The sequence below is a fragment of the Symsagittifera roscoffensis genome, chromosome 8 (genome assembly GCF_963678635.1).
Source record: "Symsagittifera roscoffensis chromosome 8, txSymRosc1.1, whole genome shotgun sequence".
Lineage (NCBI taxonomy): Eukaryota > Metazoa > Xenacoelomorpha > Acoela > Convolutidae > Symsagittifera > Symsagittifera roscoffensis.
In genome coordinates, this window is record NC_087069.1 from 14,901,165 (window position 1) to 14,916,488 (window position 15,324).

General features: G+C 35.0%; 1 protein-coding gene across 1 annotated transcript; it reads left to right on the top strand.

Annotated features, from left to right (window-relative positions):
- The first annotated feature begins 10 nt into the window (after window positions 1-10).
- LOC134853247 (transient receptor potential cation channel subfamily M member-like 2) lies at window positions 11-13,068 on the top strand. The gene is made up of 8 exons (XM_063869219.1): window positions 11-233; window positions 2,562-2,739; window positions 3,238-3,362; window positions 5,864-6,088; window positions 6,409-7,289; window positions 10,585-10,785; window positions 11,564-11,820; window positions 12,635-13,068. The coding sequence occupies exons 1-8, from the start codon at window positions 11-13 to the stop codon at window positions 13,032-13,034; spliced, it is 2,490 nt and encodes an 829-aa protein (XP_063725289.1). The 3' UTR covers window positions 13,035-13,068.
- Window positions 13,069-15,324: the final 2,256 nt, after the last annotated feature.

Sequence of the window (15,324 nt, forward strand, 5' to 3'; positions counted from 1 at the left end):
GGCTGATTACATGGATGCTGTTACTCATGTGCGGAACATCTCAGTTTGTATCCATTTGAGAGACCTGCTCACAATTTACAGACTGGATAAGCCAGTGATTGGATCGAAATTAGACCAGTGCATATTGAAGTCACTGCTAAATGGAAGAGCGGTGGCTAACTGTGATCCAGTTTTCTTGGGTTTGAAGTGGGGAAAATGCGAGCAAGTCATCAAAGATACCCTTCTAGCGGAAGGTTTGTTAGAGATTTAAAAAATCTTTGCAAAAATGATAATGAGCTAAAACAAAACTATTATAAATATAGCAATCTGCAGAAATTTAACGGTTACTCTGCTAATAGCACAGAGGGTTTTCATCACAGTTAATTGTTCGAAGTAATTCAACCCAATAAACCTATCGAGTGATATTCCCTTCGTCATAGCACAAAAAATATTCAAGCTTTTTTGGCATTTTCGTTTTTAAAGTACAGCTTCTCTTCAGTGACAAGAAATGTTTCGCTGAAGCCTTTTTCATACTTCTGAAAAAGGTTGAAGATGTTAGTTTTCATTGATTTATCAAATTTAGCCAATTATTTGAGCAGCTTTCATTTTGAATTGGAAACAAATTTTTTAGTTCGTTTAGTTCATTTAAGTTCTTTTTAGAGTTTTGTTTCGTGTTTGAAAATTTTTCTTCAATTTCTTCGTAATCAAGTTTGAAAATAATTTTTTTTGAAAGTTTACATAAAATTTTTAATTGTTTATAAAAATGCAGCTCTATACTGTATAAATTTTATGTTTCATTAGTTAATACTGATAATTTAAGTGAAAAATTATTCTTATTACATTATTTTGAGGCATTTTTATTTTGTTTGCAGCAGTTCCAAAAAATAGAGTTCCGTTTTAGGGAGTTATTTGAAGGTATAGCTTATAGAGTTTTTTAAATCTTAGAGATTTAAATTTCATTTATGTTGACAAACTTGATGAATTTTGTCGCAATTCGCTTAATACAAATTTTTTTTGTTTATTCAACCTTAATTATGAACCTAGTTATGAACCCAAATTTAACCCAGTTGCTCATTAGAATTTGTGGTCAAGTTCATTTCAAGTTTGTACAAAATTGTGTTTTTGGGTCATCATAATACCTTGTTATTTGTTACGTTTTTTTTTTAGTTTAGGGAGAAAACTTACCACAAAAAACTATTTTGGTCCCGTAATCGTTTTTTGCAGCACTGCAATATGTACTGTTTTAAAGTCATTTGTTTCGAAATTTATATAGAATTTTACAACAAACAAATTGCATCGAATTTTCAAAAGTTCACAAAAATGCAGCTCTTTAACTGCACAAATTTATGTTTTCATCAATTTTTGGACTGATAAATATAGTAAAAACATTATTTTTAGTATATTTTTAAGAGACAATTTTAATTTTCTCTTGAAGTTCCAAAATATAGAGTCTGGTTTTGAGGAGTTGTTTGAAGGTATAAATTATACAGTTTTATAAAGGTTGGGGACTTAAAAATGTCTTATGTTGATAAACTGTTGACGAAGTTTGTCGCAATCCGTTTAATAAAAAAATGATATATTTATTCAGCGCTAGTTATTAACCTAAATTTGGATCAATTGAGCAATCTCCATTTATTCTCGCGTGGGGGGGAGGCAGCTCAATAGGGACTTGAGACATGTTTATAACTTGAGACATGTTTGAGACATGTTTATTTTAAATTAGTTTGATTGATATGAAATCATGGAAAAAATTCTCCAACGATTTTTGACTTGCAATATAAAGCTCAAAAATTACATTCAGAGTTTTTAAAAAAATCAATAAAACTGAGGCAAATAAAGCAAAATTTTCTGACCTAAATGGAAAAAAAGCTATTGCGTACAATCATTTAACTCAATTACACTTCAATTAGGACATTAGCATCAACACAAAGTTTGGCTTAGTTTTTTTTTGTGATCACTGAGTGTTGTATGCACAGTTTCTGTGTTTTTGAACTTCTCAAAAATTTTACTGATTTCTATAATGAGTTCTAAGTTTTTTTCAGATAGCTCAGGTTTACATATTATAAAAGTCGATTAATAAATTTTTTCTCAATTTTGAATCGAAAAATGAATGTGTTTGGATCAAGTTTTCAACGATAGAATTCTATCTATTTATTATCAGCTTTTGTTTCCAGCTGAGACAAAATTTGTATAAAGTAAATTTTCCCGAGCAAAATCGAGCTATAAAAAGTCAAACATTCACTTGATGTATATCTTGCTAAAACCGGTTGATTCATACTAAATCCCCCAGCTTTTCATATATTCGGAAAACTGGTTTTGAACTTGAAGTTAGTTATCATCACTTGGATTTAATCAAGAACGTTTTTCCAAAGCTCAATTATAAGAAGGCTGTAATTGTTTTTTAAAGATTGTAAAATTATTTTGAAATTGTTGCTTGAGAAACAACACTGAACAACTTTTTCAAAGGCGGAACTGGCTGTTTTTGCTCGTTGCACTTCATCGCTTTATTTTTAATGCACTAAGCTGTCGCTTTAAACTCATGAATATTTCGATTTGTCTGAACAATATGATTTAAATTTCAGGCGACATCAATTCGCGACACAACATCAGAGCCTTGTGTCGTGTCGCCTTCCTTGAAAATCAGACAGAGTTCATCGAACTGTTCTTGGGCCTCGATTTAGATCTCTGCAAGTACTTGAACCCCGCTGAGCTCCACGAACTGTACAAGAACTCTATCATAAAGGAAAAACACATGAGAAGGTAGGGGTGAAATTATAAATTATTTAGTACAATCAATAACGTAGATCTTACCTTTTTTAATCATCGATTTTAGAAGCGACATTATAAAGTTATTTGGATTATGCAATGAAATAAAACAAACGACGTTCTTATAATTGAGATTGTTTTCAAAGTTTGTAATTTTTATAATTATTGTTTTTTAAGTGTTTTTAGCCCTATAGTCAAACTCAAAATCGAAATATAAAAAATGAACAATTAATCAGAAAATGAGCACGCTATAAAAATCAAAGATATAGAAGGATCTCTTAAATTGCATCCCCCCTTTTGCAAAGGGCGAGATTCTTTACTAGGTACAAAATTTACTTAACCTGTTTGAGTTATTTTTTATAGGGGGTGGCAATTCGTTACTAGGTACCCCAGGGGGGAACTAATGAAAGAGATCCCATATAGAGAGCTATTTGGGATGATGTATGTCTCTTTTCCATGTCACTTTTCATCTATTGTACCATTTCGTCACAGGTTATTCACGCGTAGAGGGAAGTTTTGTCTGTCCTATGTGTATGACGTCATCTTCACGACATCGACAGCGTATGAGAACTTCAATGTGAACGAACTTGCTATTAGCTGCCAAAGTTCCTGCCATGGTAAGTCATGAAAATTACATGATCATTACGAGGGAAGGGAAGATTTATATGTTATTTGAAAACAAAACTGACCATCTTAAAAGGAAGTAGTTGGTCGTTTGTGCTAAAAGCACAGAATGTTGCGACCACAGTATTGGAGGCAAAAAACTAGAAAACAAAAGAAAAGATCATGTTTGAAACTTCGAGAGTTTTTTTTGTATAAAAACAAGCAAAAACGGCCACTGTTCAAGTGACACAGAACTGCCCGACCACACTAATTTAAGAAAACAAATCATTTTCATTTTCTTAAGAAATTTAAAAAAATTCAAAGCAGAAAGGGTTTCAATCTGACCCCACTCCACTCAACCTTTTTGCAAGTGTTCTTTGAAGTATCTGGTTTCCCGTGATTAAGCCCACGCAAAGTCGTAATGTTTTCTCAATCTGTTTGATTACCAATACATGGTAATTTTCACCAATTCGATAATTAAATCTGGACACAAGAGAATTGACTTGAGAAAGAACAGACAGTAATGCCTGTTTATTGCTTTCTCGATTGTCAAAATAAAAAAAATTACATTAAGTACAATCTGGGGCGGATCTAGGATTTTCTCGAGGGGGGCAAATCTGAACTCACAGGATTTTCTCGAGGGAGGCAAATTGGCTTTCTGAGCTCACGCAAATCACTATAAAGAACCCATTTTGACCAAATTTTTCAACACCGCCGGCTAATTTTTGAAAAAACAGGCCAAAAAAGGCGTTTTTAGGCACGTTTTGGAAAATTTTGACCAAAAAATAGCGTTTTTTTGGCGCGCGCTGCCCCTCAAATTTAGTATATATTGGCGCCTAATGCGTCTTTAGAAAAAAATTAGGCTCAGTCAGCCAAAAATGGATATCTCATAATAGTCCATAGAGGGACCCTTTGGGTCGGCAGGGGGTCGAATCCCTGAGAAAGAAAAGCGTCCACCCCCCCCCCCCCCCCGCCCCCACTATATCCGCTGGTGAGTACAATGAAGGAAAGGATATACTTATAGCATCGCTCCTAGACATTTTTCTTGTTTTATCAAAAAAAATTACCGTGATAGGGCAGATTGTCTATTTAGATATAAAAGTTTTTAGTAATTCTATTCTAAAGATCCTTAAAAAAGCAATAAAATGTTTCCCAAAAAGACGAAATTTAAAAAATTTTAACAAAGAGTTAATTTTTAGTTTTTAGGTTTTCCAGATGGTTTTGTTGATGGGCTTCAGTTTTGTTAATGAGCTTCAATGCCACTCGAATATTCCGCCTTGTCTAATGTTTCATCTTTGTTTGATTATATACATATGCAAACCAAGGTGAACACACCAGTCGAATCATAAACCAGCCAAAAATGCGCAGAGTATAAGCCAACCAATAGTTTTCTCACCGAGTTTAACACAGAGGCGAAGTCGCACTTCGCACACACAAGCAAAAATATGACTGATTAAGCTACTGGGAAAAATTGAATGAGTAAATTATGACGGATTAGCAGTACCAGTTGATTTGAAAAACTAAATTTACTAACTAACATGCCTCAATTCATAGAGCGGACGCATTTTAACTAGCATACAAAAAATTTCATAAAAAATATCCGAACATGCCCAGGTTTGAACCCTTTTAATTTGTTAGCGGTCTCCTTCTCTGCCTCTACGCTACAGATCTATGATACCATGCAATTTATTATGAAGTTTCACACTTAGCCATCATGTATTTTACGTTTCAACATGAAAACCTCGTTTTGAAAAATAAATTTTCTTGAAATGTCTCTCCTAAATTTTTTAGCGCATTTAACCACTGGCGTCTGAAAAAAACAGCAGTTTTTAGGCATTTATTTATTTAGTATTTACACTTTTTGATATAATTTTATGTCTGAACATCTTCAAGAGAAAGTGAAAAACGCTTAGAAAAGGTTATCAGACCTATTGTTTTTTGAGATTTTTTTTCTGAGAATAATGGTCTTTGACTTCCAATTCATTGCAAAAAAATGCAGTAGAAACATTAATATTTAATCAAAATCAATGAAATTGCGACAAAAAACAAAAACCACTACCAGGGGTAGATGCGGATATAGGATTTTCTCGAGGGGAAGGGCGGACTTTCAAAAAAATTTCAAGAAAATTTTATCGACCTTTTTATTGGTCGACCAAGTTGATTTTCTGGGCTCTCACAAATGCAATAAAAACTTTATTTTGACCAAAATTTCTGCGCCGCAGACCAAATCTTGAAAAAAGGCCAAAATTGCGTTTTAGGCGCTTTTCGGAAAATTTGACTTAAAAATCGCGTATTTTCGGCGCGCGCTTCCTCCTCAAGTTTAGTATATATTGGCGCCCAAGGCACTTTCAGAAAAAAAATTTAGGGCCCGCCAGCCAAAAATTGATATTTTAAAATAGTTAAACTTAACCCCGAATGATGTTCAACAAAGTTAACATGTGTTCATTGTTTTGCGCACAGCAAAATTAACATGAGGCACAACAAAGTTAACATGTGTTCATTGTTTTGCGCACAGAAGCGGCAATTGAGCTGTTCTGGTGGTCCATATTCAACTGTCGTCTTCAACTGTCCAAATTCCTGTGGAAAATGTCTCAACATCAACTGTCTATAGCACTCATTGCAGTGTCATTGTGTGAGATTTGCATTCACATCATCCCCGAGAGCGAGACTGCTCACTTACTGCAGTTTAGAGAGTTGCAACACATGTATGAAACATTTGCACTGGAGCTCCTCAATCAAGGTCTGTCACATGTTTAAACTCTTAATCTAGCTCGAAAACCTTTGGATTGTTCGAAATTTTTCAGTTTATTGGATTGTTCGTGGACTAAAAAATAAAATTTTGGGAAAACTTTGAGAAATTAAGTCCAGTACTGGTCCAAGGCTTAAAAATGTTTCCAAATTTGAATATAAATTAGCTTATAGTTTCTTTTTCCAAAAAACCTTTACCTTCAAAACATCAATTTTAAGATCAATTCGGACGGACACCTTCTCACCGTATAGTACAATTTCTGTAATTGCATATCACGCCAAGTTTTTCTTTATACCAATTACTTTCTTTAGTTTGGGAGCTGAATGAGAAATTCACCAAGGAGCTCATCCTCCACAAGACGTCGACTTTAATTGGAACATCAATCTTCGAAATTGCTCTTTTCACTCGAGCTAAAGATTTCATCTCACATGTTGCAGTTCAAATTTGCGTTGACGAAACTTGGAAGTCATCTCTTAAATACTCTTACCCCAAAATAATGTTCGCAACTTTCGCCCCATTTTACGCAATATCTGACGTGAGAAAAGCCCAGCTTGAAATTCGAGCCTTCTGGAACCAGAAAAATAACTCAAACATCAGAAAAAATTCCGGTGTTAACATGCTGGATTTTGAAAATTTTTTGTCAAAAGATCGTGCTATTGCTGAATCGGACCCTGATAATAAAACTAGCAGTAATGCCGTAAGCCCCGATTATGAATTGCCAAACCCTTCGTCAAAAAATGAACAAGACACCAATGAAAATGTGAACAGGACAAATAACAAAAACAAAAAAAAGGTTCATTATTCAAGCCGTTTAGCTTCCGAGCCCTTCATCGAAGCCCACAAACTTCGCTCAAAAATTTCCAACATGTCAATTTTCAAATGCATGTTTTTATTTTACACGACACCAGTTGTTAAATTCATACTTCACTTTTTTACTTATATTTTATTCGTCGGATATTACTCATGGTTTTTGACCCATGACGCGAAAGATTGTCCCCATTCATTTTCAGAACCCATTATTTTTCTCTTTAACGCTTGCTATCTAATCGAATCGGGGGTGCTTTTGCTCCAATTCGGGGGTCCATTTCCTCTGAAATTGAGGTACTGGCTCAGATGTGAGTGGAGCTACATTCAAGCGGCGTCATCATTCTGCGGGTGTATGGCCTATATGTTCAAGCTGCTATGTATGGCCGTAAGTATGGCATAATTTCAATTTTCGAGTTACCCTCAGTTAGGTTTTGTAGGTACTAACGAACTTTGAGAGAAATCGGAATTACAAACACCTAAATTTTTCAATTATGTATGCAAACTCAAAGTAGCGTGATTCAACTATGAGCCTCAGTAAGTCTCTAGACCCTTATTAAAAAATTGGTAGGGTTGAGAAGTCCGTTGATATCAAATGCCCAGAAAAAAAAATTAAAATAATTCCTAAAAACTTGCTGAAAATTTTAAAAAATAACACTCAAAAATAATTTGAAATGAAAACTGCAAATCGTTTCAGTTTCTGAAATTTTTTTGTTTTTCTATGGCTGTTTATTTGCTTTAAAAATGATTCAATTAACATTGCGAACGCTGACTTCAAATGAGTTCAGAAGGAAAAGTGTCAATAAAATTTTAAAAATGAATGACTTTTTTAAACATGTTTCTTTATCACATAACAGCTCTTTTAAATTCATAATTTTTTTTCATAATTTTAACCCAAATTGAAAAAACTGAGTTATTAGGAAAATTATGAACCACTTTCAAAACAGAAAGTCATTTACAATTTTTTGCGTTGATTGCACATTCGTAGTTGAGATCTCAACTACCCTTCAATCGATTAAATGAACTTGAATTGATCTTGAAAAATCCGAAAGCAAACAGCGAAAAAGTTGAGTTTGAGTGTGAGCCTCTGTTAAGACTTGCGCCGAAAAAAATTGACGAACGAAAAAAAATCAACGCGATCTATATAATTGCCTTCACTACGTTCAATGACCCTCAAAACAAAGTTATTATGACAAAAAAATTCAAAAAAATGAGCGATAGAAAGTTGTCAAGTTTTGACTGTTTAAAAGACGTATACATTATAGTTTTTTTTGCGCTTTTGACTCTTTTTTCTTGAGAATAGCCCCCCATTTAAGTAGAATTGTTATTATTTTCAGTTTTTAAAAATTGACATGATCAAGTCTTAATAAATGCATACTATGATTGCAAACTTTCCATGATTTAATTGCTGAAAGAAAAAAAGGCTGAAACATATTAATTAAAAAAATGCTTTAAACAATTAAACTATTTTCCCAGCCCTGGTTTTAGTGGCAGTTTTTTTCCTCTATAACTGCGTTTTCTTTCATTGGCTTTTCCAACAATTGAGCAACTGACGAACGGCAACTTAAGTAGCCTAATAACATAGTTCTCCTCAAATTCACATTATCCGAAATGTTATGAAACTTAGCTCACAGACCAATTTTTCTTGGCATACAATTTTTATCGCCGGGCACCACCATGATCAGTTGTTGTTCTCCGCGAATAAGGCAACAATTATAGGCCCACAAAAAATTAAAATGTGCAAGTAATAGTGCTGTTATAAAAAAAATCCGGTCGAAATGAACAAAAATTGACTTTTTAAATGCATTTTTCTCAATTTGAGTTGACTTTAAAATAATTGATGAAAAGAAAATTTGCTTAGAATGGTTCAATTTATTATAGTGCAGTTTGTTTTGCGAGTTTTCCGGTCAACATTTTACCCCAAAAATGGGTCCTTTTGGCTTCTTTCAGTCAATTCAGAATAACGCTAAATCTAAGAATTAAACTGATGAGCAAAACTCTTCAACGCTAGCCTCTCATACAGTCCAACAAATTTTTAGAAGGATAGAGCCTCCATAACATTGCGCAAAACGTTTCAATTTTAATTTCAAGCTAAAAATTGGAGTTTTAATTAGTAAGAATGTCAACAAAAATATATCTATCAAACAAAAATATATCCATTTATAGAGATTTTTGGAGCTTAACTTTTAGACACAGAGGCGATGTGAAGCTTCGCATCACATGCGATATCACAAAAAAAAACATGTCAAGCTATCAAACAGGAAAGGAAAAGCGACTAAGTCAAAAGTAAAAACTTTCAACTATAAGTTCTATTCTGAGAGTTTTAACATTTCCTGCAATCCGGGAGGAAAGCATTTAAACTATGGTTGCCTTGAACGTCCCACAATAAAGTTGGTATGCCGGTAAAATATGAGTCAAATTATTAGGGAAGAAACCTTTTTTAAGCAAAAAAAAAACAAAAAAGGAAAATATACAAACTTAGGGCATGTAGATTTACAAATTGCCAGAGTAAATGAAAACATAGAAAGCAACTATAATGAAAACTGAACGGCAAATATTTCTGAACGCCAAATACGCCAAAAAATGTGACAACTAAGCCAAAAAACGTAAGGAGACAATTCAAATGCCGACGAATTTTCCCGTTAAAAAAAGTGCTGCTCAGATGTGAATCAAGGACCTTTGCCGTCCCAGGCGTATTCTTTTCTCCAAACTAAATGATCCACAGAAGCTTAGAAACTTAAAATCTTTATCAATCAAGATACCAAGTGATTCAAGCAATTCTGTTAAACAAGTTGTTGACCCGAAAAAGGCTATATTCCGATTTGGTAACGCTTGCTAATCGCAAGCGTAGAAACTTCTGTGGATCTGCTTTGATGTAACTTGCTCATCATTTGACTCATTAGGTTTGCTGTTTTTTTATTGACTAAAAGAAACTAAAATGACCCATTGTGAGGCAAAGTTTTGGCCGCGAAATTTGCAAAATAATAACAATAATTTTGGTGAAATTCTAAGCAAATTTTGTTTTCATCAATTTTTGTTTAAAGTCAACCCATTAAAATGAAAACAAAGTAGTTTCAGCGTAATTTTTGATCAATTAAAAAAGCAAAAATGACCCCTTTTTGGAGTAAAATTATTGTTGAAAATTTAGGAGAAAAAATTGAACCATATCAATTCTGGTGAAATTCTAAGCAACTTTTGTTCTCTTCACTTTTTGTTTCAATTTAACCCAATTTGAGAAAAACGCGTTTAAAATTTTAAGTTTTGTTCGTTTTGTCCCGATAAATTAAATCAGCACTGTACCAGTCCTCAGTGAGAAGCTGAACAGCTCTCGTATGCTAGTCGTTTTTTTTGCGTGGAAAACTAGCCTTAAACTGATATTTTGAACAACTTTGCCTTTAAGTATGGCTTTTGTGGCCTGAAATTTTGCAATGCTTCGGATAACTGTTGACCCTTGAGTCAGCAAAATTAGTTTTGTAAGAGAAGGAAACTCGTCCCTAGTAATAAACCAGTTATCAAGCTACTTTTCATTTTTTCTGATTCGAGCCAAATTAACTTATTTTTAATAAATGACAATTGACGTATAACATATAATTCGTATATTTTCTGCCGAAAAGGATGTTATTTGATTATTTCAAGTTTTTCTGATAAAAAGAAGCCTGTTCCATTTTTGGGTGCCATTTCAGGACCTCTCTTTCCCCCTGCAGTATGGACCTGCCCTGTATGCGATCAGTGGCTTCTCAGCCTGGATGCGTCTCCTCTCCTTCTACAGATGCAGCAGCAGACTGGGTCCCCTCTGGATCCTGCTGAGGAATATGGTCAGGGAAGCACTGGGCTTCATGTTGATCTTCTCAACTGTCAGTATTGCAGCTGGAATATTCATCAATGTGAGCAAACGTGATAACAAATTTTCCAGTTATTTTGTCAAAGAATCTCAATTATTCGAGCTGAATTCTATTGAATAAAGTCGGCGATGTGCGGGGAAGGGGGTTGATCAGTTTTTCTCAAAAAATGAACTTTTGACCTTTTTTGAAAAATAAACTTCGACCTAAGCTCAGGAGTTGAACAAGGATTTTCTCAGGGGGGGGGGGGGGGGGTAGGAGGGGAGATCGATTATCCGGCGCGCGCGTTTTTTTCAAAAAAAATGCATTTTTTCGGCGCGCGCTCCACCTTAAAAAATAGTATGAATTGGCGCTGAAGGCGCCTTTAGAAAAAATTTAGAGTCCGTCAGCCAAAAATGAATATCTCAAAATAGTACAAAGGGGGGACCCTTTGGGTTGGCAGGGGGGCGAAACCTTGAGGAGGGGTCGTCCGCCCCTCGCCCCCCCCCCCAAAGTCCGCCCCTGCGTAAGGTGCTAGCACCCCGCAACAAACGTCGCAAGGAATTTATTGTAAGAAAATGTGACAAAACATCGCTTTTGGGCACTTTTTCACGGTTTTGATCAAACGAAGTTAATTTTTTTGAACATACAAACAGCGTGCGCGCTGTTTTGGCTGCAATGAACCATTTTGAAAAAATGTTAAATTGTTATAGCCATATCGTCATATAGCACAAACCCCCCCCTCCCCCTTAAATTGCCCACCCTTGGATCAAATTACTTTTCCAATATTTGAGGCAGTTCAGCTTAGTTTTTTCACTTATTTCATCCATTCCTTCTTGTTTAGAACTTCATGGACGTGTATGGCTACGAGGACCAATACTCTTCTGGAATCCAGTGGCTATGGCTCCGCCCTTTTTTCATGTTCACTGGGGAGAACTTCCTCAAAACAGTATCCTACAACACCATGGGCCAAGGGGGAGGGGAAAACTTCCTCCTATTCTACTCAGTTGTTTACATTGTTTACTTTTTACTGGGGAATGCGTTAATGTTGAATTTACTGGTGGCGATTTTCTCGGAAATTTTCAACAAGGTGTTCGCACAGTGAGTATATATATTTTTTTCTTATCTTCTGAGTTGAAGGAGATCAAGTGATCGAAATAAGACAGATAAAATGCAGCATTCACTCCAGGAAGCTTCCCTTTAGTGTGTTTCGCAGCATTCAAGCAAACGCAAACTCTTACAAGAATCGTGCTGGAAAACAGCAGCTTCTTTTCTTATAAGATTCTTATAAGATTATAACTCTTATAAGATTTTTCGCAACCCAAGAACACCACGGAGGGACCCTCCTGGAATGCACTAAAAGCGTGGTCGGTTGAGGATTTTATTGACGGTGCTGAAATTTTGAATTTTTTTGATCCAGATTATTTGTTTTCTTTTGATTTTCGCTTATTAAATTTCACCTTTTTGAGTATCATTTATCCACGAGGGAAAGGATCACCATACGAGCTGTACAGCTCATCACGGCGAACCGCTGTTGTGCCCCTGCTTAAGAACTACATGCAATTTTTTAAGTTATATTTCTGGGGTGGGTAATGTTGCCTCACCCTCAATCAACGAGCACGGATCATGGTGGGCCTCGAACATCCGACCTTCCGATTGAGAGGCGGAGATGTTACAACTTCACCACCTCTCCCGTTCACCGCCGCTCCCCACTTCAATACCGCTTCACCTTTTTGAGCAATGATTAGACAACTCGTAATAAAAAGTGTTGTAAGAGCCAAATTGTTGTTTGATGAACAAGCAATAAAAAACAAGATCCCAAAAATGGCACAAGTTTTTAGTGAATATTACTCTTAGATGACAGAGATTCAAATTTGATTTGAAAAGTGTCTATTTGATCTGAATTTTTTTCCAGTTCCGACCGAGAGTTCAAAACGGAGTTTCTGATGCTGACCAAAGAATATAACTCCAAAACTACTATTCCAGTTCCATTTCTCTTTTTCGAACTCATCTACAAGCTAATCAAGTTCATCGTGTCCAAATACATCATCCGACCCACAAACAAAAATTGGAAAAGCGATCCAAGTCGGCTGGATGAACGCAAAATTATCGGATACTTCGAAAGTCAATGTGCCAACAGAGTTATGAGCCATTTAGAGTCCAGATTAGACATGCAAGAAACAGTCAGCTATGCGCTGAAGAGTATCGATGAGCAACAGGGGCGATTAGCCGATATGAAACATCTAGTTCAAGCTGTTGAACGCCAAGTTGACGACAGGTTTTCACAAGAACGGAAGAAAAAATACTGCAAATAGTTTTATATTATATTACAAAATATTTGATAATTCATCGAGGAAATTAATTTAATTTGCAATATGACTTTCGAATAGTGAAATTATTACAGGATTGTCAATACAGTGGCAGCTTGGAGGGTGGGGGTTAGGTTATGCCAAGGGGTGAAGGAAAGGGGCATTTTATTCGAGTCTTTCAAGCCTGTCCAAGCATAGTCCGTTTCTCTTATTTCCCCACACTCTGGAATGAGTAATGTTGTTGAGCGAAACTTTTTTGCGGCTCAAGGACGTTTTTTTGCTGCTAAAACATTCACGTGGTAAATTTATTAGCAAAAAGTTTGGACATACAAAATTAATTAAAAAGAGCAATTGACCTATTATGGAAAAATTTTGCATGCAAAAACTCATTCTTCAGTCCGATTTTGTGTCTCAAAGTTGTCTGAAAACAGATATTGCACGCAAAAACCTAACAATGTGGCACGATTGCTCTTTTTTTGCTCTTTTGTCTCTCCAAACTTTGTGCAATTCTCTATACCACTATTCCAGCGGAGTTGGTCAGGCTGCGGTAAACCTGAAGCTAGAGGTCAAGTGAAACCAGTAAATACCAGTGAACGTAAACATTGAGGAGTGCGCGAAGACACTGGTCAAAACCTTTCAAGTAAGAAGAAACACCAGTGAGTATTAACTTTCAGGAGTTCGCCTAGATTTTTTGGTCAAGTAAGAAGAATTCATCTTCTTTTTTTAAAAAAACGAGATTCAGTAGCCTTTAAACATGTTTTGATGTCTCATTCCAAAACATGGGGGTCTTCTTTTTAATTCCAACCAAGCTTCTTATTTTATGACTTTGTAAAATTCAATGTATAAAATCGAATAACAAAAGACAAACACTTGAGGGAACACAAAAAGCAGGTCTATGATTTGCAATAAAAAAAGTAGAAACAAGCCTCGAGTAAGTAAAAATTTGGCTTAGGTCTAGGATTCGATCTGCGAACTAGATATTATGAGTCTCATGCACTAATCACTCAACCACAGACGCTTTATTCGTTAAAGACAGTAGCCACAAAAAGCAGAAGAGATGCTATGAAATTTCCAATGCTCCAGATCGTGATTATAGCATAACTGCCAATAAATAAGTGAACACTTTTAATGAACACTTATTTGCAAATTAGGTTTAAAAAAAGTTCATACTGATAAACTAACGCTCGCAAGAAGCAAGTATAATCAATTGCACTGATTGGTTTCATTAAATTAAATGACAAAGTTTAAGCAGATGTGAAGGTAGTCATTTTTTTCTTGGAGCTAATTTCTGAGTTAGTTTTCTCAGCTGCTTATTTGAAGCAAACTTAGTAAGGTACCATATTTTGGCTTAATCAGCTTGCTTATGTTATTTTAAAACTGCGAACAGAGCAATTCGAGATGGTGCTGTAATTTCATTTGCTAATTCTAGCCAATCACCTTGAAGCAAAATACTTTCCCTTTAAAGATATTGAAATATTGAGCGGCACAAGTAAAAACCAACGTTGCAAAACTAGAAAATTAGCAATAAAAATGACAAATCACGTTGAGCTCAAGTATCATTTAAATTCTAAAATATTTTAGCCACTTTATTATTAAGGCTAAGAAAAAAATAGCTAAGCAAAGATTAAAAAATAGAGGTGAAGGCCAGCTCTGCAACACATTCCTTAGTAAAAAAAATAGGCAAAGATTCATTTGAAAAAACACTTCAAACCACATTTCAAACGGAACCGCCGTTTATGCAATCCTTCTATGGTTGGAAAACGCTCAATTGCTAAAAAGTACGCAGACGCAGAAATTTTAGCAATAAAAAGATATCCTAGAGAGCTTTCGCGAAAAACCTCAACTAACATGATTCAAAATTAATTTTGGCAACCGGATTATTCTAACCAAAAGTAAATAAAATTCCACCTTTTCGGTTCCAATCTAAAACGTGCCAATCAAAAACATAGCAATTAAAACTGATTGTTCTTTACAAAATTTAGACGCTTTCGCAAGGCTGATTTAGAATAGATTGAAGAAAAATACGCTGTAAATCAAAGAATTATTCGTATAAAAGAAAATTCATTTTTATTATAACACCCAATTTATGTGTCTCAATTTAAAAGAAAACTAAAATTTTTTCACAATTACAAAAAAACGCGATCGATATAAAAGTCGAAACTACGTTCATTGACTCTTAAAATCAAACTGCAAAAACACAAGCTTGAGCCAAATGAGCTTTTCAGAGTTTCCCCAAAAGACCGCGAGACTAAACTTATGTATCGTCACTGTGCTCCTTGACACTAAAAAAATATTT